Source organism: Ornithorhynchus anatinus, chromosome X1 (genome assembly GCF_004115215.2).
Source record: "Ornithorhynchus anatinus isolate Pmale09 chromosome X1, mOrnAna1.pri.v4, whole genome shotgun sequence".
Lineage (NCBI taxonomy): Eukaryota > Metazoa > Chordata > Mammalia > Monotremata > Ornithorhynchidae > Ornithorhynchus > Ornithorhynchus anatinus.
In genome coordinates this window covers 64,938,243-64,962,347 of record NC_041749.1, presented here as the reverse complement: position 1 = coordinate 64,962,347, position 24,105 = coordinate 64,938,243, and the positions used below count along the sequence as shown (strand labels likewise).

At 40.6% G+C, this 24,105-nt stretch overlaps 1 protein-coding gene across 2 annotated transcripts in view; it reads left to right on the top strand.

Moving 5' to 3' along the window:
* SYNPR (synaptoporin) overlaps positions 1 to 24,105 on the top strand; it is a 313,578-nt gene that overhangs the window by 241,492 nt on the left and 47,981 nt on the right. For both annotated transcript variants that reach the window (XM_029049706.2, XM_029049708.2), the window contains one exon: positions 11,954 to 12,152. In XM_029049706.2, the coding sequence (XP_028905539.1) occupies positions 11,954 to 12,152 (199 nt within the window). The remainder of the gene's footprint in view (positions 1 to 11,953; positions 12,153 to 24,105) is intronic.

Here is a 24,105-nt window from a genome sequence, read left to right as displayed (position 1 = left end):
CAAAGATGACACCGAGATTGCGGGCCCGAGAGCCGGGAAGGATGGTCGTGCCATCCACGGTGATAGGGAAGTCTGGGAGAGGACCGGGCTTGGGAGAGAAGATGAGGAGCTCAGTCTTGCTCATGTTGAGTTTTAGGTGGCGGGCCGACATCCAGGTGGAGACATCCTGGAGGCAGGAGGAGATGCGAGCCTGAAGGGAGGGGGAGAGGACAGGGGCAGAGATGTAGATCTGTGTGTCATCTGCGTAGAGATGGTAGTCAAAGCCGTGAGAACGAATGAGTTCACCAAGGGAGTGAGTGTAAATGGAGAACAGAAGAGGGCCAAAAACTGACCCTTGAGGAACTCCAACAGTTAAAGGATGGGAGGGGGAGGAGGCGCCTGTGAAGGAGACCAAGAATGAGCAGCCAGAGAGATAAGAGGAGCACCAGGAGAGGACGGAGTCCGTGAAGCCAAGGTGAGATAAAGTGTGGAGGAGGAAGGGATGGTCTACAGTGTCAAAGGCAGCTGAGAGGTCAAGGAGGATTAGAATGGAGTAGGAGCCATTGGATTTGGCAAGAAGGAGGTCATGGGTGACCTTAGAGAGAGCAGTCTCGGTAGACTGGAGGGGACAGAAGCCAGATTGGAGGAGGTCCAGAAGAGAATGGGAGTTAAGGAATTCTAAGCAGCGAGTGTAGATGACTCGTTCTAGGATTTTGGAAAGGAAGGGTAGTAGGGAGATAGGGCGATAACTGGAAGGGGAAGTGGGGTCGAGATTCCTTGCAGACAATGGGAGGAAAGGAGGCAAGACAGGCTCTGCTATGTATATTCATCTTTGTGATGAAGGATGGTTCTGTTTGTGCATTTGGTGTTCCCTAAAGACCTTTTACATATTTTTCCTTTAATACATTTCTGATTGCTATTTCATTTGGCAAATAGTACTCCATATTCATTATCCTCTCAGTGAGCAATGTGTCTCACAAAGGCTGGTTTCCTTTGGCTTCAGGTCACCACCTCCTGTTTGCAAACCCTATGTCCTCTCAGGTAATGTGATTTCACCCACTTTCTGTGCTACTCTCAATCGTACTCTCAGCTCCAGCAGCTTGAATTTAATGATAGCTTTGGAGCTAAATATGTGGAAAGAGGACACTTCCCAGGCTTATGTCCTCATTCCCACCACTAAAAGCACTATATTTTCTCCCCAATCTCTCCCCACATCCTGAGGGGAATTGGGCCAGTATTGTTTTCCCAATTTCCCTTCACTACTGAGGGTTTAATTTACACTATATACCCTCTGATCTTTCTTCTAGAACTTCAATAACTTCCCTGCCAAATGTCAAGACAATCCTTCCTTCCATCACTCGCTCCAGCCTCAGTGTCAAAAAGTCTGAGTAACACACCATTATGAGCTCTTGTAATAAGTGCCCCATTGTGCCCTGTTACTTTCTAGTTTCCCTCTAAACTGTAAGCTCATCATGGGCAGGGAATGTCTGTTATATTATTATATTGTACTCTCAAGCACTTAATAGAGTGCTCTGCACACAGTAAGCACTCAGGAAATACTATTGACTGACTGACTAGCTCTGACATTTGAAGTCATCTTCAGTGACAATCATCTCTCTTCATTGGTTGCTGGTGGTTGTTTTTTTAACTCGTGTCTAGTAACATGAGAAAATATGAAGCCAAATTTTTCAGCATTTAGATGCGTAACTAGTAATTTTTGTGAACTAATTGAAGACAAAACCTGAACAACAAAGATACAATCTGTTCATGTGATTTCTGTTTCGATAGTTCTCTAGAGTGTGAGCGTCTTAATAGTTCAGCACACTGAAAGGTGACTAGATTCATACAGTTGGTTCAAAGTAGAAGAGTGAAACAATTGTCTTGGAATTATTCTGAATTTTGAGAATGCACACCAGCATATCTAGTAGGATATTGTGCTGCTTGAAGAGTAATAATAATAACTATGGTATTTGTTAAGTGTTTACTATGTGCCAGGCACTGTACTAAGCGTTGGGGTAGATACAAACAAATTGGGTTGGACACAGTCCCTGTCCCACTTGGGGAATCACAGTTTCAATCCACATTTTGCAGATGAGGTAACTGAGGCACAGAGAAGTTAAGTGACTTGCCCAAGGTCACACAGCAGACAACTGCCAGAGATGGGATTAGAACCCATGACCTTCTGACTCCCAGGCCCATGCTCTATCTACTATGCCTTGTTTGTAAGTTTATAATCACTTCACTCAGGAGACCCACTGAACTGTAAACTTCTCAAAGGCATAAAGCTTGATTCTTTTTTTTTCCATTTAAGTGCTTACTATTTATCAAGCACTGTTCTAAGCGCTGGGGTACATATGAATTTATCAGGTTGAACATGGTCCCTGCCCCCACATAGAGCTCATAGTCTAAATTGGAGGAAGGAAGCTTTAATCCCCATTCTACAGATGAGGTAATAAGCACAGGGAAGTTAAGTGACTTGCCCGAGGTCATACAGCAAGCAATTGGCAAAACTGGAATTAGAACCCAGGTCCTCTTACTCCCAGGCCCATGCTTTTTCCATTAGGCCATGCTGGATAAGCAGCCTGTCAGCATCTAGTACAGCATGTTGCTTAAAAAGTGGTGATGATGATGGGGATTGTTGGGATATTCTACCTTTAAGAAAGGGATTATTCTAGAGTGATAAAGGAAGTACAGCAGCAGTGGTAGAGAAGAGACCACAGGACATAAGTAGAAGCATCATGGCTTAGTGTATAAAGCATAGACCTAGGAGTCAGAGGACCTGAGTTCTAATCCTGGCTTTGCCAATTGCTTGCTGTATGACCTTGGTCAAGTCACTTAATTTCTCTGTACCTCAGTAACCTCATCTGTAAAATGGGGATTAAGACCATGAGCCCTCCATGGACAGGGACTGTGCCCAACCTAATTATCTTGTATCTACCCCAGTTCTTAATACAGTGCCTGGCACATATTAAGTGCTTAAGAAATACCATTTTTAAAAAAAAGCATTTTCATCACAACCTCTGAGCGAAGGACTTCACAAAAGGCTGGGGGGAATATATAGTTTCTGGCCTGCAATCAGCTCACAATATAAGGTGGGGAAGTCGGGGGACAGGTTATAGACCCAAGGGAACGTCAACAGACAATTCAAAAGTAAGCATCTCCAGGAAGTAAATGAAAATATAAGTTGAAAAACAGAGTTTACCTCAGGTTCAGTTGAAAATATTTACATCACATGAATAAGTTATTTACTTGAGTTTCTTCTCATTGAAGACATACACTGTAGATTGTGAACTTCTTTTGGGTGGGTTTTGTGTCTACCAACCCAACTGTAATGTACATTCCCAAGAGCATAGTACACTGCTCTGCACACAGTAAGCTCTCAATAAATACCATTGGTTGATGTTTAGCAATTATGTTGGAGTGTGTAACTTGCTGGAAGAAAACAATGTCCCTCATAAGAATTGTGTTTTTTCTCAAATATCATGTGCCATGTTAATGCCGGTTCTCCCTCTTGGATTTATCTACCCAGGCGCTTAGTAAAGTGTATAGGACATAAGTGCTTAACAAATATCATCATCATTATTTACAAGTTAACCAGATTGCTCACAGACTGCGAGCCCCTTGTCAGTCAATCATTTATTGAACACTTACTGCATGCAGAGCACTATACTAAGTGCTTGGGAGAGTCCCATATAACAGACACATTCCCTGCCCCCAATTAACTTACAGTCTAGAGAGGGAGACAGAGTAATATAAATAAATTACAGATATATACATAAGTGCTATGGGGTTGGGGGGGCAGGAATAATAAAGGGAGCAAGTCAGGGCGACACTCTGTGGAACAAGGATTGAAGGGGAGGGGTGACAGGCATTAACCCCAGTTTTTCAATAAGGAACTGAGATACAAAGAAGTTAATTGAACTGTTCGAGGTCACATATCAGGCAGTGGTGGAGTCAGAATTAGTACCAGGGAGTCAGGACTCTCCTAGTCCCATCCTTTCTCTATGAGGCCAAGACCTGTTGCCCGGTATGCAATATCCATTCATTCATTCATTCAATAGTATTTTTTGAGCGCTTACTATGTGCAGAGCACTGTACTAAATGCTTGGAATGTACAAATCGGTAACAGAGACAGTCCCTGCCCTTTGACGGGCTTACTGTCTAATCGGGGCAGACGCACAGACAAGAGCAATAGCAGTAAGGGATGACTGTCTTGGAACAGAGGCTGCAAGATGAGCATGACACCAGGAGGGAGAAGTGAAAATATCAACAGGCACTGAGAGTAGCATTTGCAACAGAAAAGTAACAGGCCATCTTTTCATGCCTATGATCTGGAAGGATTGTTGGGCATGTAGTCAGCCTTAGCCATGCACACCACTAGATATCTCATCCATCTTCAAAACCCAAGGACCACTAGCTTTACATATAAAACTGGGTATATGTATATAATTTAAACTTGTGTTATGGCCCAGGGAGATCATTCTTTCAGGCACCTTACTGAGAGTATAGGATGACTAATATGCTAACTTGGAATCAAATTGGATAGCATATGTACTGAATAAATGTATTGAATAAACACTTCGCGGTGACAGACAAAATATGAAAAGTTTGGCAGAGGATGCACATTTAAGACATATGTCCCCTTTAGACTTAAGTACTTGTGGGAAGGGAACATATCTACCAAATCTCTTATATTGTACTCTCCCAAGTGTTTAGTACAGTACTCTGTGCCCAGTAAGTGCTCAATAAATATAATTGATGATAATAATAAAGATGGTATTTGTTAAGCACTTACTGTGTGCCAGGCACTGCACTAAGCTCTGGGGTGGATATAAGCAAATCTGGTTAGACACAGCCCCTGTCCCACATGGGGCTCACAGTCTCAATCCTCATTTTACAGATGAGGTAACTAAGGTCCAGAGAAGTGAAGTGGCTTACCCAAGATCACACAGGAAAATGGCAGACCTGGGAACCCAGGTCCTTCTGACTCCCAGGCCCACACTCTACTCACTATGCCATGTTGTTAAGGAGGTGGGGATGAGGAGAGCTATTGCAAAAGTGGGTGGGGCAGGGCATTTATAGATCTAATTGATTTATAGACCTAAATAATTGTTAATGTATTGAAAAAGAAGGTGAACTTCAGATGGGATATCTGAAAAAGACAATTTTATTGCTCTATTGTGGATTTAACATTGAATTAAGTGAAATTTATAAGGTCATTTTCCAAAGTAATTGAGGAGGTGTAGCTCCTAACATTAGATAAGACATGTTGGCATGATTGCTTAAAAATATCCCTTGGGCATAGAGAAATGCAAGAGAAGAATGATCGGTGTAATGTACTGGCCACAATTTAATAGTGATCTAGATAAATCCTGTGAAACAACAAAAATATCAATAGACATACAATGGATAAGCAATGGTTGTCGATAAGGAGATTCCGAGATCTTGATCAAAGTTGGAAATTGACTAGACTTTGTAAGATGGGACTGCTTTTGTATTATTGCTTACTGTTCAAACTCTTTGGAAATTGCTATATCAAATGAAAGCAATTACCTTTGCTAGCCAGAGCAGTATCTAAGGTTATGTCAGTTATTAGCCACAATGTCGTACTGCTGAATTTAACCTGCATTAAGGATATGTTATCTTCATCATTTTCCATTTCAGGATATTTTCAGTCAAATAGGTCAAGAAGGAGATGGAGGGAAACAGTTGAGATTTTTTGCCATAGAAATAAATCAAGATGCAAATTACCTTCTCATTGTTATTAAATCATCAAGCCATACTTTTAACAAAAGGATAGTCACCAACAAAGTTATTTGCTAAAAGACTAATTTATTTCCAGGACATCATTGTTTGTGAGTCTCTCTTGTCAGTTAATGTCTCTCTTGTCCGTTAATGTTGATTATGTCTTATAGGTAAAATTAATGGTATGGCTCCAGGGGTTAGAGGTGGTGTTTGTGGAAGGAACAGTTCTGAGAAGGTTAGAGAAGGTTAGACAGCACTGCACCCCCATAGGTACCTCATGCCATGCTACCACCAGATTCTAGTTAGTCTTACAAAGGAAGTTCTGACCTTCTGGATCTAATTTCCTACTTTCTTCAATCAATCAATGGTATTTATTGAACACTAACTTTGTGCAGGATGCTATACTAAGTACTTGGGAGAGTAGGATACAACAGAGTTTGTAGACGAGTTCACTGCCCACAATGAGTTTACAGTCTAAAGAGGGAGACAGACATTAAAATAATTTGTGGATATATATATAAGTCCTGTGGGGCTGAGTGAGGGTAGTGGGGTGAATATCAAGTTCTAAAAGAGTACAGATCCAAGTGCATAGGTGACACAGAATGAAATGAGGGCTTAGTCCAGGAAGGTTGCTTGAAGGAGACCCCCCCCATTAGACTGTAAGCCCATCATTGGGCAGGGATTGTCTCTGTTGCCGAATTGTACATTCCAAGTGCTTAGTACAGTGCTCTGCACATAGTAAGTGCTCAATAAATACTATTGAGTGAATGAATGTGATTTTCATAAGGCTTTGAAGGTGGCGCATGTGGTGGTCTGTTAAATGCAAAGGGGGAGGGGGAGTTCCAGATCAGAGAACACAGAATTAGCAGTGAGATAGATGAGATTGAGATACAATGTGAAGAAGAAAAATAATGGACAGGAGGAGGAGGGAGTGGAGAGGAGCAGGGGAGGTTTTAAGGAGATCATGCCTGATGTTTTCAATTTTCTAGAAAAAATCCGTGGCGAGGTCATTAGGGGCAAGAGATGGGTCCTGGTTTATTGTTGCATCACTGTCCAGGGTTCTGCCAAGGTAAAAGAACCCAGTGATGGCATTTAACAGCTATCTGCATATAGCATATAGAATGATTATCTCTAGGAATTTGGGTGATATTTGTAGTCTGCTCAGTTGAAAGAGCTTTTCTGGAGAAGAGGAAGCATATTCAGATTCCTGTAACTGAACAGGTCAATCATATTTATTGAGTGCTTACTGTGTGCAGAGCACTGTACTAAGCAAGAAACAGCATGGCTTAGTGGAAGTGGAAGCACAGGCCTGGAAGTCAGAAGGATCTGGGTTCTATTCCCAGCTCTGCCACTCGTCTGCTGTGTGACCTTGGGCAAGTCACTTCACTTCTCTGTGCCTCAGTTACCTCATCTGTAAAATTAAGACTGTGAGCCCCATGTGGGACATGGACTGAGTTCAACCTGATTAACTTGTATCTATCCCAGTGCCTATTACAGAGCCTGGCCCATAGTAAACACTTAACAAATACGATTTTTTAAAAAGGCACTTGGGAGAGTACAATATAAGAGAGTTGGGTAATCTGTTGCATCCTGCAGCATGATTGCATTGACTAAATTGAACGAGACTGAACCTTTTGTGCATCCCTGCCATATCCTGTTGGTGATAGGGAGTGGATAAGACAGAGTGCCCAGGTCTGCCATGACCAGCCATGCCATTGGGATGCAATCTCAAAATATTAGTGTCATTCATACTCACTGGCCCGTTTTCCCTGTAACCAGTGACCTCTTTTGTGAGGCATGTGGCTGGGGTAGACCTCCAGGCTGTGGTTGAGGAACAGAATATCTTGTGTGCCCCCCATCAGCAGCAGTCACTGCTGTACCTTCATCCAGTTTAAACACCATTGCTGAGACAAACATTATGCAAATAATTGGGGTGTCACTGGAAAGCCAGGTGAGGTCTGTGACCATAGAAGATAGTATATCTGTGTATCCTTCTCAGATGCTGATTCTGTTGTGCCCTCCTCTAGTTCAGAAACTTTTTTTGGAGGCGACACTCCCATAGGTTGTACAAGGCATTGGAGATCAGCTGGGGAGCTGATGTGCTAGAAATGTGCTCATTTCAAAACTTTCTGAGTTTTCAATAAACTGTTTTCCAAGGTCTTTGTGGTCATAAGAATTGTGGTAAGTGTTAAGTGCTTATGATGTGCCAAGCATTGTACTAAGCACTGAGGTAGATACAAGATAATGGGTCAGCCACATCCCTAGGCAGAAGGGAGAACAGGTATTGCTCTGTACAAAGTAAGGACTCAAATACCATTGATTGATTTCTCATTTTAAAGATGTGGAAACGAAGCATAGAGCAGTAAAATGACTTGCCTAAGTTCATTCAACAGGAAAGTGGCAGGGTCAGGATTAGAACCCTGGTCCCCTGAGTTCCAGGCCCGTGCTCTTTCCATTAGGTCATGTGGCTTCTAGGGTATGTTGTGGGTTGGAGGTGAGTTGTGTTCTTTGTTTATTTTAAGGAATGTGCAAATGTGCTCCTTTGAGTATGTCTCACTAGGTGATTATTGCTTTAATTTGAATTAGTACTGTACAAAATATAGTCTAAAGTTTAAGTGCTGTCAGATTTTAGTTTAAACTTTAGCTGAAACAAATATTGCAGCAGTGTGGGTGAGAGCTTGGTTTGATGGACTACTAAAGTTATAACTAACCATGTTGAATTGTGACTAAATCAAATTTGCTGATTTGGAAAGAATAATTTGATTTGTAGAATGCTACAATAAATGTATAATTGAACCAATAGGCAACCCAATATTAGTTCAATTACACATTTATTGTATCACTCTTGCAAATAGAATTATAGCTTCCAAATCATCAAATTTGATTGTCACTTTGCAGAATCAGCAACAACTTCTTGCCTGTTTCTTAAATAAGATTAGAAGCTTGCCTAATTTGTTTCAAAATTTCCTCTTACGTATTGGGTGGCAGATCTCATTTGTAGAATGCAATTTTTTCTTGTTTATATTCTATTTGAGTAGTCTTTTCCTCCTAGCTGGTAAGAAATGCCAAACACTTGCTGACTATAAAATTTGCAAATCGACTATTTTTATTGAAAAGTGCTGCTCTTTTTAGAATGACGGTTTTGCATTTTGCGTTAAATTTAATGCATACATCAATGTTGTGTTCAAAATATGAGTTCAATTCATTATTATGTTTATATTCTTTTTGTGTCTTTTATGTATCCACTTAATCTCCCTTTTAAAGATGAATTCTTCCTCCTGGTGAATGGATACTAGTCTTGGGTTTAAAATGTCTCTTGGAATGAGAGACTCCTACCTTTCTTATTATTTGCACCCCATTTTCACCAGCGGGAGAAGATCTGCACTGTTTAATGAAATGTTAGTGAATACACCAGTTGTTAGTTATTCCTTTGACAAACAATGATCAATGAAAGAACACTTCCTGCTAATTAGCTCCGTTAATTGGCCAGTAACACAGAAACCCTGATTCTCCATTGATTGCAAAAGAGGGACAGTTAGGTTTTATATAGTATTGCAAATACAATACTGGCATTTTAGAGTCTGGGAATATCAAGCATTTTCATTCAATCATATTTACTGAGTGCTTACTGTGTGCAGAGCACTGTACTAAACGCTTGAAAGTATAATTCGGCAACAGAGACAATCCCTATCCAACAACAGGCTTACAGTCTAGAAGCATTTTGAAAGTAGTGATAATTATTAGAGGTCTCAAAGCCCCTTACAAACTACCACATAGTTTTAGGGAAATTCTGCTGAAAGAACTTCACCATCCTGTGCTGAAATGAGAGGGCATAACTGCCTCTGTAGGTGGAATAGGGTTCAAATAATCTAATGCTATTTTGTTTTTAAATTTGCAGGGGGAAATGGATAGGTATTTGCTCTTAATCTACCTGCAGTAAAACTTTTATTCCAGATTGACATTTCTCACATGCAAGACAGGAGGAACCTAGAAATGTTTTCATTCTTTTGCTAAATAAATGCCTTCTGGGGACCTCTCAGATTAAATTAATATTCTTTTGATTTTAATAAATGAAGTAAAATTGGCACATCATTGTATTTCAAAAGATAAATGTTTTTCTGCCTCTCTTCAAGGCTGGCTCAATATGAACCAAGTCAAGAGTACAACTGAACAAACATTTGGATAATTCAGCTATATGTATATACCAGTCATTTCCCAAATCCCATCAATTGAGCAGAAAATATTTTTTAAAAGGAACTAAATTTAATGAGACCAACTATCTAGATTTAATTATTGGAATCGCTCAACTCTATACTTCCTTTGGCCTGTGTAGATCTTTTCACAAGTTTCAGTCCTCACAGGCAACTCCCTCATCACATGACTTCAGATAACTCACGTTGCATACTGTTGTGGTGTCTTTTCTGTTGTTGGAAAACCCGAATTTATCTCTGAATCTATATTTTTTAATGGTATTTGTTAAGTCCTTATGTGCCAAGCTCTGTACTAAACCCTGGTATAGATACACGTAATCCGATCAGGACTGTCCTGTCCCACGAGGGGCTTGCTATCTAAGTAGAAGGGAGAAAAATGCATTGAACCCCCATTTTGCATAAGAGAGTTCTAATCCCAGCTCTGCCACTTGTCTGCTGTGTGACCTTGGGCAAAACACTTGACTTCTCTGTGCCTCTATTACCTCATCTGTAAGACTGTGAGCCCTGTGTGGGGCAGGGACTGTGCACAACCTGATTAGCTTGTATGTACCCCTGTGCTTAGTACATTGCCAGGCACATATTATGTGCTTAACAAATACCATAAAAAAGAGGGAACTAAGGCAGAGAGGTGAGTTGCCCAAGGTCACACAGCAGACAAGTGTTGGAGCTGGGATTGGAACCCAAGTCCTGGAACTTCCAGACCCGTGCTCTTTCCACTAAGCCATTTTGCTTCCCATATGTGGCACTAGTGCATCAACTCAACATCAAAGTCAGTTTCCCAGCACTGAGCCAATGCTCAACATAACATACTTTCCCTGAGAAGAGCACATGAGGAGAATGCACATCTCTTTTCCCTTTTCCTTGTAACTGTCCCACCTGCTTGTAAGCTCCTTGGGAGCAGAGGTCATTTTCGCCAATTCTATTGTGCTTTCCCAAGTGCTGGGTACCGTTGCCCTGTGTTCAACATATTGATTGACTGAGGAGAATGGAAGATAGTAGGATCCCCAAGCAACTGCCGAATGATCAACTGAAATGAGACACAAGCAGTGAGAAAGCAGAGTAATCATTTTTTAAGGCATAGTGAAGCAAAGCCTCCAACAGTGTTGTATAGCAGTAGACTGTTGTAACAGATAGAACACCCTGGCAGTCATCAAAGATGGTAGTTGTGTTTCTATGAGCAATAGCTTTGGGGATGATCAAGATTCCCATAGATTTGAATAGTGACAGGTGTTAAGTGGCAAATTAATCCACCAAGCAAAGGGCATCCTTTAGGATACAACAATGGGGAAGTGATTGTCATTCTTGGCTAAGTCTTTACAGGCAGACCTCATCACCTCACCTTCAATACCTTTATATTCCAATCATCTCCCTTTTTCAGAAATGCACACACAGTTGATGATACTGTCTGGGTATTAAAGGGTTAATCCACTATTCCAGGGAGTAATTTATGCCCTAGGAAAATCTGCCTGATATCTTCTATCGCACTACATAACTTGGTTGCACATCACATTAAGGAACATATCGTTCATTGAGGACTATGAACTAATACCATGTTTCCTTTTTATCCGTTTTCTTTGTTTTTCTTCATCATCATCATCATCATAAACAGCAACTATTATTATGTGTCCATGTATTCCAGGCACTGTACCAAGGAAAATATACTCTTCCTTCTAGAAGCCAGATCTGAATAGTTTACAGTGAAAAATAATTCATAATCTAAATCCATTTCTGAGAAATAATTTACCATTGTAGTTTTTAACATTTTCTCTTTTCTAATAATCTAGTAACAGGTTATTATTTTGTCAGGTCTGAGAATGTTTGACTCCACTATTTAGTATCCTATGAATATTTTTATAGTTTCTTTAATGAAAGTGCCATAAAAGCATACTCTAAATTCTACTTCTGTAACTAGTATCTATGAATTATGTCTTGGTTAACCCTGATAACAAGAGTACACACAAATTGCATTTATTCACCTGCAGTGTTTTAAAAATGTCTTCTTAAATCTGGACTTTTAGGTTGTACCAAGTGAATTTTGAAGTGCCGACCTGTGAAGGAAAACACCGAGAAAAGCTTGCCTTGATAGGTGACTTCTCATCTTCTGCTGAATTTTTTGTCACCGTTGCAGTCTTTGCCTTTCTGTATTCGCTGGCCGCCACTGTCGTTTACATTTTCTTCCAGAACAAGTATCGAGAAAACAACAGAGGTCCTCTCATTGTAAGTGTTTCTACATCAATTATTTCTCTTGGCCTTTATGATTCAATTTAAAACAAATAAGAACTTGGAACAAGTATTTTTAAGGGGAAATAATACCAGCAACATTTTAAATCTCTTGGATTAAAGTTAAGTGCAGTGGCTATCAATTGGTGGTGTTTTCCACATTCCATCATTCAGACTGCAAAAGCTCATGCTTTCCAGTCTAAAATGAATAATGAGACTTCCCAGGAGCCCCTATATCTGAAAAGGATCTGTTAGAAACCTATTAAGATCAGTGGAAAAAGCAGAGACAATTTTAAAAGTCACATTATGGGAGGCAGGGAGACGGTGTGGGTGAAACTGGGGGAGGGAGAAGTGTTTCCTGAATACCAGTGCAGTTCTAAACATTTTACTTCTGGTGAAATAAAAGTTGGCTACCTTATCATAAAACCCCTGACTCAGTATGCTATAATAACGATCCCTACCTAAAGAAAGCATCAAACTCTCATCAGAAATGGGATCTAGACAGTCCTTCCGTCCCCTGCAGTTCCAAGTTCTGGCTACTAGTGAGTTTTTTGTCTGTTTTTTTAGCCCTCTGCATCTCAGAGACCAAGGCTACAGAACAAGTAGGAGAGGTAGAGTGGTTCAGTAGACTCTCACATAACTAAAAAGACTATGGATCCCTGATAGTTGGGTGTCTGTGACTTTATGCAATTTCATCTTCATGTCTGTATCATCTGTTGGAGATCATGAAGACATAAATTATGAAATGCAGTTAATAGATGTTTGATTCCACTGAGGAAGATAGCAAACTATTTCAGTAGTAAAACCAGATAGATTACTAGCAAAAATGTGAACAATGTTCACTGAGGAAGATGGTAAACAATATTTTATAAATGACAACAAAAAAAGCTACCAGATTATCAATTAATTAGGGAATTGAGCACATTCTGGATGCTAAGTACTGTATTTAATGCTGGAATCCATACATTCATTCAATCATATTTATTAAGTGCTTACTGTGTGCAGAGTATTGTACTAAGTGCTTGGGAGAGTACAATACAACAATAAAGAGTGACAACCCCTGCCCACAACAAGCTCACAGTCTAGAGGTGGTGAGACAGACATCAATACAAATAGACATCAATATAAATAAAATTACAGATATATACATAAGTGTTGTGGGGTGGGGAGGGAGAGAAGAACAAAAGGAGCAAGTCAGGGCAACACAGAAGGGGGTGGGAGATAAGGAAAAGTGGGGCTTTGTCTGGGAAGGCCTCTTGAAGGAGTTGTGCCTTCAGTAAGGCTTTGAAGCATGGGAGAGTAACTGTCTGGTGGATTTGAGGAGGGAGGGCATTCCAGGGCAGAGGTAGGGCTTTAGCCAGGGGTCGGTGGCAAGCCAGTGAGATCGAGGCACAGTGAGAAGGTTAGCACCAGAGGAGTGAACTATGTGCTCTGGGTTGTAGAAGGAGAAAAGCGGGTTTTCAGAACAGACAAAGGCCCTGCTCTACATGGGTCTCACAGTCTAAGACGGAAAGAGAGTGGGTACTTTATCCTGAATTCACAGTGAGGCAACCGAGGCATGTAGAAGTTAAGTGACGTGCCCAAGGTTCACACCAAGGGACAGTGGCAGAGCTGGGATTGGAGCCCAGGTCCTCTGATCTCTCAGTCCATTCTCTTTCCACAGTAGGCCCTAAAATATTGATGTGCTCACTTTATACACTGAATGTTGTCTTTGGAGTGAGTGTCAGTCTGTTGATACAAATTCTTAATTTTGGACAATGTGATTATTTGGAGCTACTGGGAATCTGATAAAAATATATAGCGTGACAGAACTTGTGTCTTGAGTCCACCATTTCTGCTTGTATAGGATATTCTTGATGGAAATAAAGCAATGTAGGAGCAGGAATGATTCTGAAATGAAATAAGAAATTGGCAAACACAGTTTTCAAATTTCCAAAATGATATTTCAAGATAGGTGGATTTGGAACTTGAAATTTTCATTTGCTTTTGGAATATTTTTTTTCCTAATGAACAGACTTGGAAAGATTACCCACCTTTAAGGTGCAATGATCCTCATCTGTTTGTTTAGAAACAACTTGATTGTTAATGATGCATTCATTATCTCACTGAATGGCATAGCTGAGAAAAGGTTATGGGCAAGAATAGAGCCAGTTACCGAATAGAAATGCATTAAGTGACATCCTCTATCAAATGAATAAAATAACCGAGCTAAGGCAAGCGGGGCTGGCAAACTCTATGGTGCATGATTTTGTAATTGAAATGTCATGCTTGATTATATCATTTTGTCATGCACTTCAGCCTCAAGTTTTGAAACCAATCTCCGTTCTGTATATCCAGTACTGGTCATTTTGAGTGGTTTTCAGAGCATGTGGTAAATAGCTGTAGTGTGAGGATAAAGCTCTGTTCAACTCATTGTACAATGTAAATTAGGGCTGCAAGTGTGAACTAAGAGAAATAATAGTATATAACAAATGCCATTCCAATTTTTCAGTTTTCCAATTCATAGCCAAATGTGTTCATTTTAAATTGATTTACAAAAGAGGTTCTTAACACCAAATGTAAGGTTCTGTGGCTGAAGTAATCCATTCAGTTCATATTTTCCCTATGCAGTGGGCAATGGATTGTTATTAAAACAACTTTATGAAACCAGGGGCATGAAGGAAGCAGTCTCCCTTCCATGGGTGCAGGGTTACAGTGAGGTGCTGGGCCCATGGATTTTGTTATGCTTACTAAGATGAGCATAATATCACTCTATCAGGACAATGAGCCAGTGGGGGTTTGGTCCTAGGGAATGTTGGAAGTGGAAGTGGCAGCTTCATGCTGATGCTAATTCCTTCATCCACATGGGGGCTTCTGGCTCATTCTCCTTACGGAGTTTATATTACGGTCATCTTAATGAGTATGACAAACCTTTTTCTCTAATAGCTTCAGAGATGCCAAAGCGGAGAAAACAGGGAGAGTAAAAGGGAGAGCCGAACTTAATCTTCCTATGAAAGTGCATTACGGCTAGCATTACTGAGAGGAATTGAGAGAATTAAGCTTCACTTTATGTACTGGGGAAACATTAGTCATTGCATGTCCCAAATATAGAACTCCAACCTTATAGAAATGCTAGTCCCTCCCTAACAGTGTAGAGGAACCTGAGAAAGCTAAGATGTCTTGTTTCTCCTATCAAGCTGTTGCCTTACTATCTACTTGTGAAAGGGAGTTTGAGGCAGCTTTTTACTGGGGAGCCCTATGTTTCTACTTAACACTTCCCATTTGATGACAGTAAGATAATGACAAACAAGCGGTCGCACTGTTTCTCTCTTTCAAATCAAGCTACTCACTCTTCCTTGTTCTTGTCTCTTCTGCTGTAGACCTCTTGCTCACAGTCTCCCCTGGCCTTGGAACTCCCTCACCTTCAAAATTTGACCACAGCTCACCCATTTTCAAAGCCCTTCTGAAATCACATCTTCAGGAGGCCTTCCCCAGTTAATCTCTTCTGCAACTCCTAAACCCTTAAATACTCATAATTTCATGTAGCAGTTTTATACATATCTTACCTATTATTTAAACATGAACTCATGGGTTATCCCATTTTCTTTCTTTCTCTTATCTGTAATTTATTTTAATATTCATCTCCCCTGCTATACTGTAGGCTTTATGAGGGTAGGATCAAGTTGGTACCATCAATCAATCAATTGTATTTATTGAGCACTTACACCATGCAGAGCACTGTACTAAGTGCTTGAGAGCACACCCTGCCCCCAGTGAGCTGAAGCTAATGTGGCTTTTTAGACATGATCCTCCAATTTGACAAATTCTTCACCAATGGCTGTCTTTGAGCTGCCTTATTTAGGCAACTATTCCCTTTGGCAAGTGCATTAAAGCTACGTGAGTGGCTAGGTGAGACCCGCCACTCACCTTCAGTGGAACAGCCAGCCCAGCATTTACTGAGATATTCTAAGGGAAGTGGGGGCAAAGCTGCCAGGTATCGGGGCTCAGTACCTCTTGCCTCTCACCCCCTCGCCAAATCCTTGGAGACCGCTGGGAAACAAATCCTCTGCTGGAGCCAGTTGGGTGGGCAGGCAGTCTGGAGTTTAGAACCAAGGTCTGCTCTCTCTAATACTAGTGGGAAGCCCCCTTCCCCACCAGGAACCCCCTATAAATGCCATCCTGCTCTTTCCAGCTGCCTGCTGAAAGTTTTAGAACTTCCCTGTTAGATTGTAAAGTCACTGGCCAAGCAGATCCAGTGGGAAATCATTTTGTGTGTGTGTGTGTGTGTGTGTGTGTGTGTGTGTGTGTGTGTGTGTTAGAGAGAAACTCATTTCCCTTTTCAGGAAAATAGGGATTAAATATGCACTAAGAGTCAGGATACCTGATCTCTAATCCCAGCTCCACCACCAACTTTCCCCAAGATGCTTCTTTTGCATCTCTTCTCAGTAGTCTGTGCACCTCTGCCGTCATTTCCATCCAACCCCGACCCCCACCTTGGTGTGTCACATCTGGAAGACTTTCCCACTAATCCAATCTTGCCTGGGGCATCCAGTCATAGGAGAAAGGCTAGTCAGTCAAACAATGTCTTAACAGGTGGACTCAGACCAACAAAGCACATCTGAAACCTATCTTTTGTTGTGGTGAGTGGAAGCTCAGCAAGCCAGACACCTGTGGTGTACCCATCATTTCTCTTAATGCTACTGTACTCTCCCAGTGCTCTCCACACCTTAGGTGCTTGATAAATGCTATTGATTGATAAACAAGAACCTAAAAATCTTATTGAAGCAAACAGAAGACTATTATAACTAAAAATGTAAAATACAGTAAAGATGCATTCACATGAATGTGTTTTATGGTTGAAAAGCCCTTGGTTTGAGTTGGGATTATATGATGGTAATGGTAATGGTGGTTGTAGCATCCACACTCCCTTCTGGTTATACAGGGAGGCTTACCTGCAAAATATCCACACAAGAATAACTCACTTGATATATTTATCCATTAGACCCATCTATTTTCTACCCATGATTGAAGTCACTGGATTTCAAAGTTTGTTTCCTTTAACATTTCTGAACTCCAGTGCATGGACACATTTCATATTTAATATCTAGTGAAAAATAAATAAAGGCTTGGGAAAAATATTTGGCTTTTTGCCTAGTTTTCTACAGAAATTTCATAATACATTTATGAACTTTGAGAAAGAGCATCTCTCTGACATAATGGCTGATTCACTGACAAATATTTTTACCAGCCAAAGATGCTGACTTTGACCTATAATAAGGAGAATTGTGTATACCTGAAGCAATTTACTACTTTTATTAAAGCAGAACTCCCCAGGTTCGATGTTTTTCTTTAACAGAGTAACTGGAAACTAGAATACTAGGGGAATTAATAGTGTCTGGCTCATTACCATTAATTTACATCATAATTAAGAAGTTGCTAATAAAGATCCTGGGAAATATCATGAAAATATGATGTATCCTAAAATTACAGATGAAAGACTGACAGAAAAATCTCAAATAGATTAGTTCAGCTAATCACCTCCAAATTTGGCTATCTGAACCTTGTGTTTTTCATTATAATACTTGATTCATTGTAGATGAAAGTGTTAGTTCATTTAATGCTGTATTCCTGCCATTTTCAGTGGCCAAAACTTCTTGCATCAGAAAGAGAACAAAATACAATGCAAGTAACACAATACTGTACAAGGTTTGAGATTTTGTCTAGAACTTTAATAAAGTACATTAAGCATTTTAGGAAACGAAATTACTTTTTTGGGTGAGGGCTTTAGGGCAATTTAATGACTCATTTCTTCTCAAATAAAACAAAATTCTTAAACATTGGCTTCAAGATTCTTCATCAGCTGACTTCCTCTTTCCTATCAGCTTCTCCTCTTCCTCCCCCTCTTCCTTCTTCTCTTCTTTCTCTTCCCCCTTCTCCTTTTTCCTGCTTGCACTCTAATTCTCCCAAATCAGTCTCTGAACTGTGCTTTGTTTACGACTCTTCTGTCTTCAATTCATTTCTTACCCCTTTTCCCATCTATAATTCCCTCCCAACTCAACTCTGCCAAATCACATATCCCCTACTCCAAAGGCTCCTGAAAAAGTTTTTTCCTCCAAGAGGCATTCCATCATTAATCTTCTAACTTTTGGAGCATACTATCCTATGGGCATATCTATTTGTTTCCTTCTTGTCTTTAATCATAACTATTTTCTCACTTATTGCATATTTGGCAATTTGTGTCTGTGTATTTTCTCCATAATATTGTAAGATCTTCAAGAACAGGAATTATATTTTTTGCCTCTATTGGATTAAGTGCCTAGTATAATTCTCTGCTGTCTCTGCTGTTGGTCGATAAGACCTAGGTTCCGAGATCCCACTTATGCCCACCGTATGAACCAGGGGCTAGAGAGAATAAGCCTTGGTGTATCTCAGAGGATAAACAGATGTTCCTTTATTGAGTCCCAAGCACACATACATAACAAGAGGGTCAGTAGAAATAGTATGCAAAAAGCCAGGGCCAAGAAACTGGCCTCACCTAGGTCATCCAATATGCTAGTAAAATTTATTATAACAAGGCCCGAGCCACCGGGTTCACCTAGGTCACTCTGGAGTGAATATAGTCCGTAGTTACTCTGGCTCACCCAGGTCAGAAAGTGCTCAGCACAAACAGGCCTGAAGCTACCGGCTCACCTAGATCAAAGTAGGGTCTACTTACATGCAAACAATGGCCAACCAGGTGCCCCATCTTCCTAGACATGCCACTGTAGATCAGATATCCCACACTTTGGGTAAGGGAAAGAGTTGGACCATCTGACAGAGGTCTCGAGTACAAAGGACCGTTCTTGGGTGTTGATTTTTATGGGGTCTGGTGTGGCTATACTAAGCCTTGTTTTGCTCCTTTCAGGGTGGTTGGGTGAATATTACTGCCTTATCTCTTCATCAGCAGCCATAGTCTGGTGCTGCCCAAAGGTGTCTGCTGGCTCTGAGAGATTTTTGATAATTGATAATTGACTTGATGGAATTAAGACAATTAAGATAATTGACTTGATGGAAGTGGTGTACTCACCTTATGCAAGTGATTTGGCAAAACAAAATGGAGTTCAGGTCTCAGGCCTATCACACCTGCACAAAATATATGCTCAATAAAATGCGGTGGATGACAATCAATCAATAGAATTTATTGATTACTTATTGTGTGCAGAGCACTGTACTAAGCATTTGGGAGAGTACAATATAATAGAGTTGGTAGACACCTTCCCATCCCACAATAGCTTAGACAATGCTGAGTGCCTACTATAAATCTAATAGAACTTACTATGAAATAGAATTTTAAAAATTGTGCTTCTTCCTGACACCCAAATAGAACCATTTTGGCTCAAGATCATGAGATTCAAGTCCACTCATAATGAAAACAATCAGGAATTTGATTAGAAAATTACCTGGGTCCACCACTGAATGCTCTGATCTTGAGTCAGTGCATTCCTGTGGCTGTGCCCAGCTTGGATACAGGCTTATACCTTTGTATTTGTTCAAAATTTCCCAGCCACTCGTCTTGGTTAGTGGTGGACACTGCTACCAAGGGGACTTAAGCATAGTTGTCCCTATTTCTGAGGTGTGACTTCTCCAATTAGAGGAAGTTTCTTGCTGCTGATTTTATGGATCTGGAAGCTCAAACTCCTACATGACAAGGTGCAGTGAACAGATAATTTTATTAGATGACAACGTAAGGTGTCATGAGAAATTGTTGCAATCAAACCATTAGACAACACATCAACGTATCTAATCACTGAACATTTAATAACCGATCTACCAAGGATCCATCAAACTAGTTCCCAACCTTTATTTCTCTTCCTCTGTGGTAGTTCTAACATTAAATCTTACTGGTTTTGGAATCAGAGATCTGAGACAGTTCAGTGATTGATGTTGTCAATGATTGAGCATCAAATTTGCCCACACTATTCCAGACACAATTCTTGGTCTTTAGGTATTTGAAGTTTAACAATTGGTTCTCATGCATATTGTAAACAATGTGAAAACAACTCACCCCATGGAGAGGACTAACAGATTAAAGTTTCCTATAACTCAGTGAATCCAGTAGTCCAGAAACCAGTTTATTCTTCCTTAATAACAAATAGATAATTCCCTTTATGTAGCTTTACATATGTGCAGCCTCATTTTATCCTCACAATGTTCCTATGAACTAGATATTATTATGCCCGTTTTGCATTTAAAGTAACCAAGGTGAAGGAAGGTCCAGTGTTCTTCCCACTGTTGTAAGCTGAAAACTGACGATCATTAAGGGGAATTTTCAAGTCTATGGGCCTCCCAACTCAGGCGGCTTAGTTGTCATCACAGCTGCATATGTCAGCTTCACACAGTAGCCTCATATTGTTCCTCAGCCTCTCCCTGCTAGCTCTGGTCTTAAACAAGAGCAGAAGAATCACATGAATAAGAACCCAGAGCTCCAAGTGTGATTTGGAGGCAGGGTTTTGAATACCCTGCCAACTGACAAGCCAGAATACAGCTGGGAGAAGGGGTAGTGTGTACAGACACATACACAAGCATCATGATCCAAAGCCAGGTACATTCTGTGTTTGGTGTCGGGGGGTGGGGGGGGGGGTGGGGGGAGGCGTCCAGCAGATATGTTGGGATCCGAACTGTCTCTAACCTTATTTGGGGCCAGGAAGGTAGTTCACACTTTGCTTAAAGGAATACTGGGCACAACTACAAAACTTTGAATCCACTGTAGCTTTCAGACTTGGCAGTTCAGGATGTTCTGCTCTAATAGACACAGTTCATTAGACTGCTAAATGACTGGCAGAAAATTTAGAGCGTGAATTTTCACTGCAGCTTTCTGTGACTTTCGACCCTTTTCACAGCCAGTCTTTTCCATTTCTATGCTATTTACTCAGACACCATCTGAAGGGAAAGATTTAACACTCTTCCCAGCCTATCTGAGGTATGAAAGTCCCTGTGTACTGCTCTGGGTGATACTAAATTTCATTTTAACCCAAGATGGATTCTGAGGAGAAAAAAAAAAGAAAGTCTACCTAAAAAGCAGTTCAAGTCTAGGACGTGAAAGGGTCTGACAACCAAGGACTAGACACCTATTGGCCACATCCCTGCAATGAAAAATAAATACTGCATTACTTTGGACAATGGAGATAAATGTAAGAGTAGAAATTTTAAGGATGGAAAAAAAAACTTGAAAAACTACAATCCAAGGTCTTGGAATAAAAGCAGGAGGGATTTGAAAACCCATAAATTTCCTCCAGTCCTTACTCTATAATACCATGAAATAATTCTAATTTCCTTAGATTGTCAACTCTCGAAGCGCAGTAATTTTATCTTTTTGCATCTTTTATATTCTCCCTAGTGCTTAGTATAGGCCTCCACATACAATAGGCACTCAGTAAATAATATTGCTTAATTGGTGAGAGCAAGTGAATTTTCCAGCTTCCTTTCAGCAAATTATGACACATGCATAGCTAGAATTATGTACTAGTGACATCACGCAAAGGAATTTTTTTTATTTGAAATTTGCATTGTGCCAAATTATCTAAACGCTCCTCTTGACTTTGTCTTGTTTAGGCCTAGTCCTGGTGTCTCTATACAGAGAACTACATAACCATTGTGCTTAGCGGACCTAGGATGAGGTTTTGTTTTTGTTTTTGTGTTTTTTTTAAAAAAACAAAACTCTTCTGAATGTTTCCCAAAGTGTGCATGTGAGGAGGGTAAAAGAGGCAGCCACCAATACTTCTCCATCTCTCACCAATAAGTTTTGGTAATAGCTGGAAGACAGGGGGGACATGCCCACTGAGGGAGATGGGAAGTCAGCACCCCATTTGGCTCCTTTGCTGCTGCCACCAAATAGGTAAGTAAAATTGGGAGGCTGCCCTAGGGAGATTACAATAGATGTAGAAGACACGATTCCTCCAGACTGTAAGCTCCTTGTGGCCAGGGAACATGCCTACTGATTCTGTCCTATTGTACTCTCCTAGGTATTCAGTACACTGCTCTGCATACAGTAAGTGCTCAATAAATTGATTGGGAAGGGATGGAAGTTGGCACCAGAGTGGACACTGGACAAAAGGATTGATTTCACCTGTACAACCCTGCTTTCCCAAGCACACTTTTTGGGTGTGGTATTTGGGGAAGCAATTTAGACAAGGTGTATTCCAGAGAAAAATCTCCTTCCCAATCTAAGACCTAAAAAAATTCTAGTCTGGTCTCTTGTTCCCCTACCAGTCATTAAGTTCTGCAAGTATGGAGGAGAGAGACTTCCTGAGGGAAAACTGCCTTTCATTTGTGGAAGGGAATTTTCCCAAAGAGAAGGACACGGATTTTGAGCAGAATGTTACAGAAACTCTTACTTTGAAGTCTTACATATGAAGGTAGTGTCAAAAATATGAGGCAAAACATGCATAATGCCCAATCTTCAATTACCAGTGAATCAACATGGCCTAGTGGAAAGGTCTGGGAGTCAGAAGCCCTGGGTTCTAATCCCTGTCCTGCCATTTACCTGCTGTGTGAACTTGAGTGAGTCACTTAACTTCTCTGTGCTTCAGTTCCCTCATCTGCAAAAGGGGGATTCAAAACTTGTTCTCCCTCAATTTACTCTGTGAACCCCATGTGGGACCTGATAATCCTGTATCTACTTCAGTGCTTAGTATAGTGCTGGGAATGTAGTAAGCACTTGAAAAATACCCCAATTATTATTATTATTATTACTACCAAGGAAGAGTTTCCAAAATAGGCATTGATCCACTGGATGGCTTAGCTTTAAATTTAATTTTATGTTCCCTATGGCATTTGATTTCTGCCATATTTTGCTGATGCTTGGTAAGTGATACAAAATTATTAATGTTTTTTGGGGGTTGAGGGGCATGAGTGAAGCTAAAATCCATGTGGTTATTTACTGGGTTTTTTTAAATAATAGAATAAATTATGGTTTTCACCCCAGGGTGTCAGCAGTGCTGGCTCTGTGGAATGCTGCAAGCATCAAACAGATGGTCAGGGAGAAGAAGGAACAGCCAGTATCTTTACCCTAACCTAAGCTGGTACTGCCTTCCCATCAATCTGTCTCCACTATACCTCAGTAAGGAGTCTAGTGAATCTTCATGACCCTGATTTAGCTCTCAGTCTCTCTCACACTCCTGGCATTTTCCCTGTAGCATTGTCAATTATTAATACTGGGACTGTCAACACTTAAAACGTAGATTACAGAGAGCTCCTGCAGGCACTGCATCAATTCAAAGTTCTTGCTCTGAGTGGAGTGGTTTCTATTCAGTGATCAATGAACTCCCAAAAGTACACAAGGAGGGAGGGCATCCCTTTTTTGGCCATTTTCATTTATGTTCAGAGACCAACCCAGACCCTAGCTTAGGACATGTGAAAAATGTTCTATTTGAATTTAAGAAGTGGTTATTCCTCAGGCTGTCATTAATGCTGCCTGAGGTTTGGGGGTGGTATTTATTCCATATGAGTGAGAGGAGAGGACTCAAACCATCTAACACAAAAGTGTCTAAAATCTGGCTTTGTGCCAAAGGATGTGTCAATCTTTGTCTGGTGGGAAAACAGGAAACCAGACTAGAATTTGTTAGTTCTTAGAATGGGAAGCAGATATTCCTCTGGAATATGGCAAAAACATTATAAATCATGTTTCATATCCATCAGACAAAAATGCCCCATTCTGTTTAATCCTACCCCAGAAGAGACTGGGTACATCTTGCAAAGTGACCATTTTGCAGAGAAAAACACAGCAGGAGCAAAAACAGTTTAATTGCATGCCTTCCACCTACTTCCTCTACTCTAGGTGAAACCCAGTGAAGGATCTTTTTCTGTTTCTACTCTTAACTTTGTTCCCATGAGTGATTTAGTTATTCTGAAGAAGAATAAAAAACATGGCCTCTGTACTTCTCAACTACCTAGTACAGTGCACCTCAGCCAAGTGCAGCATGCACTTCACAGT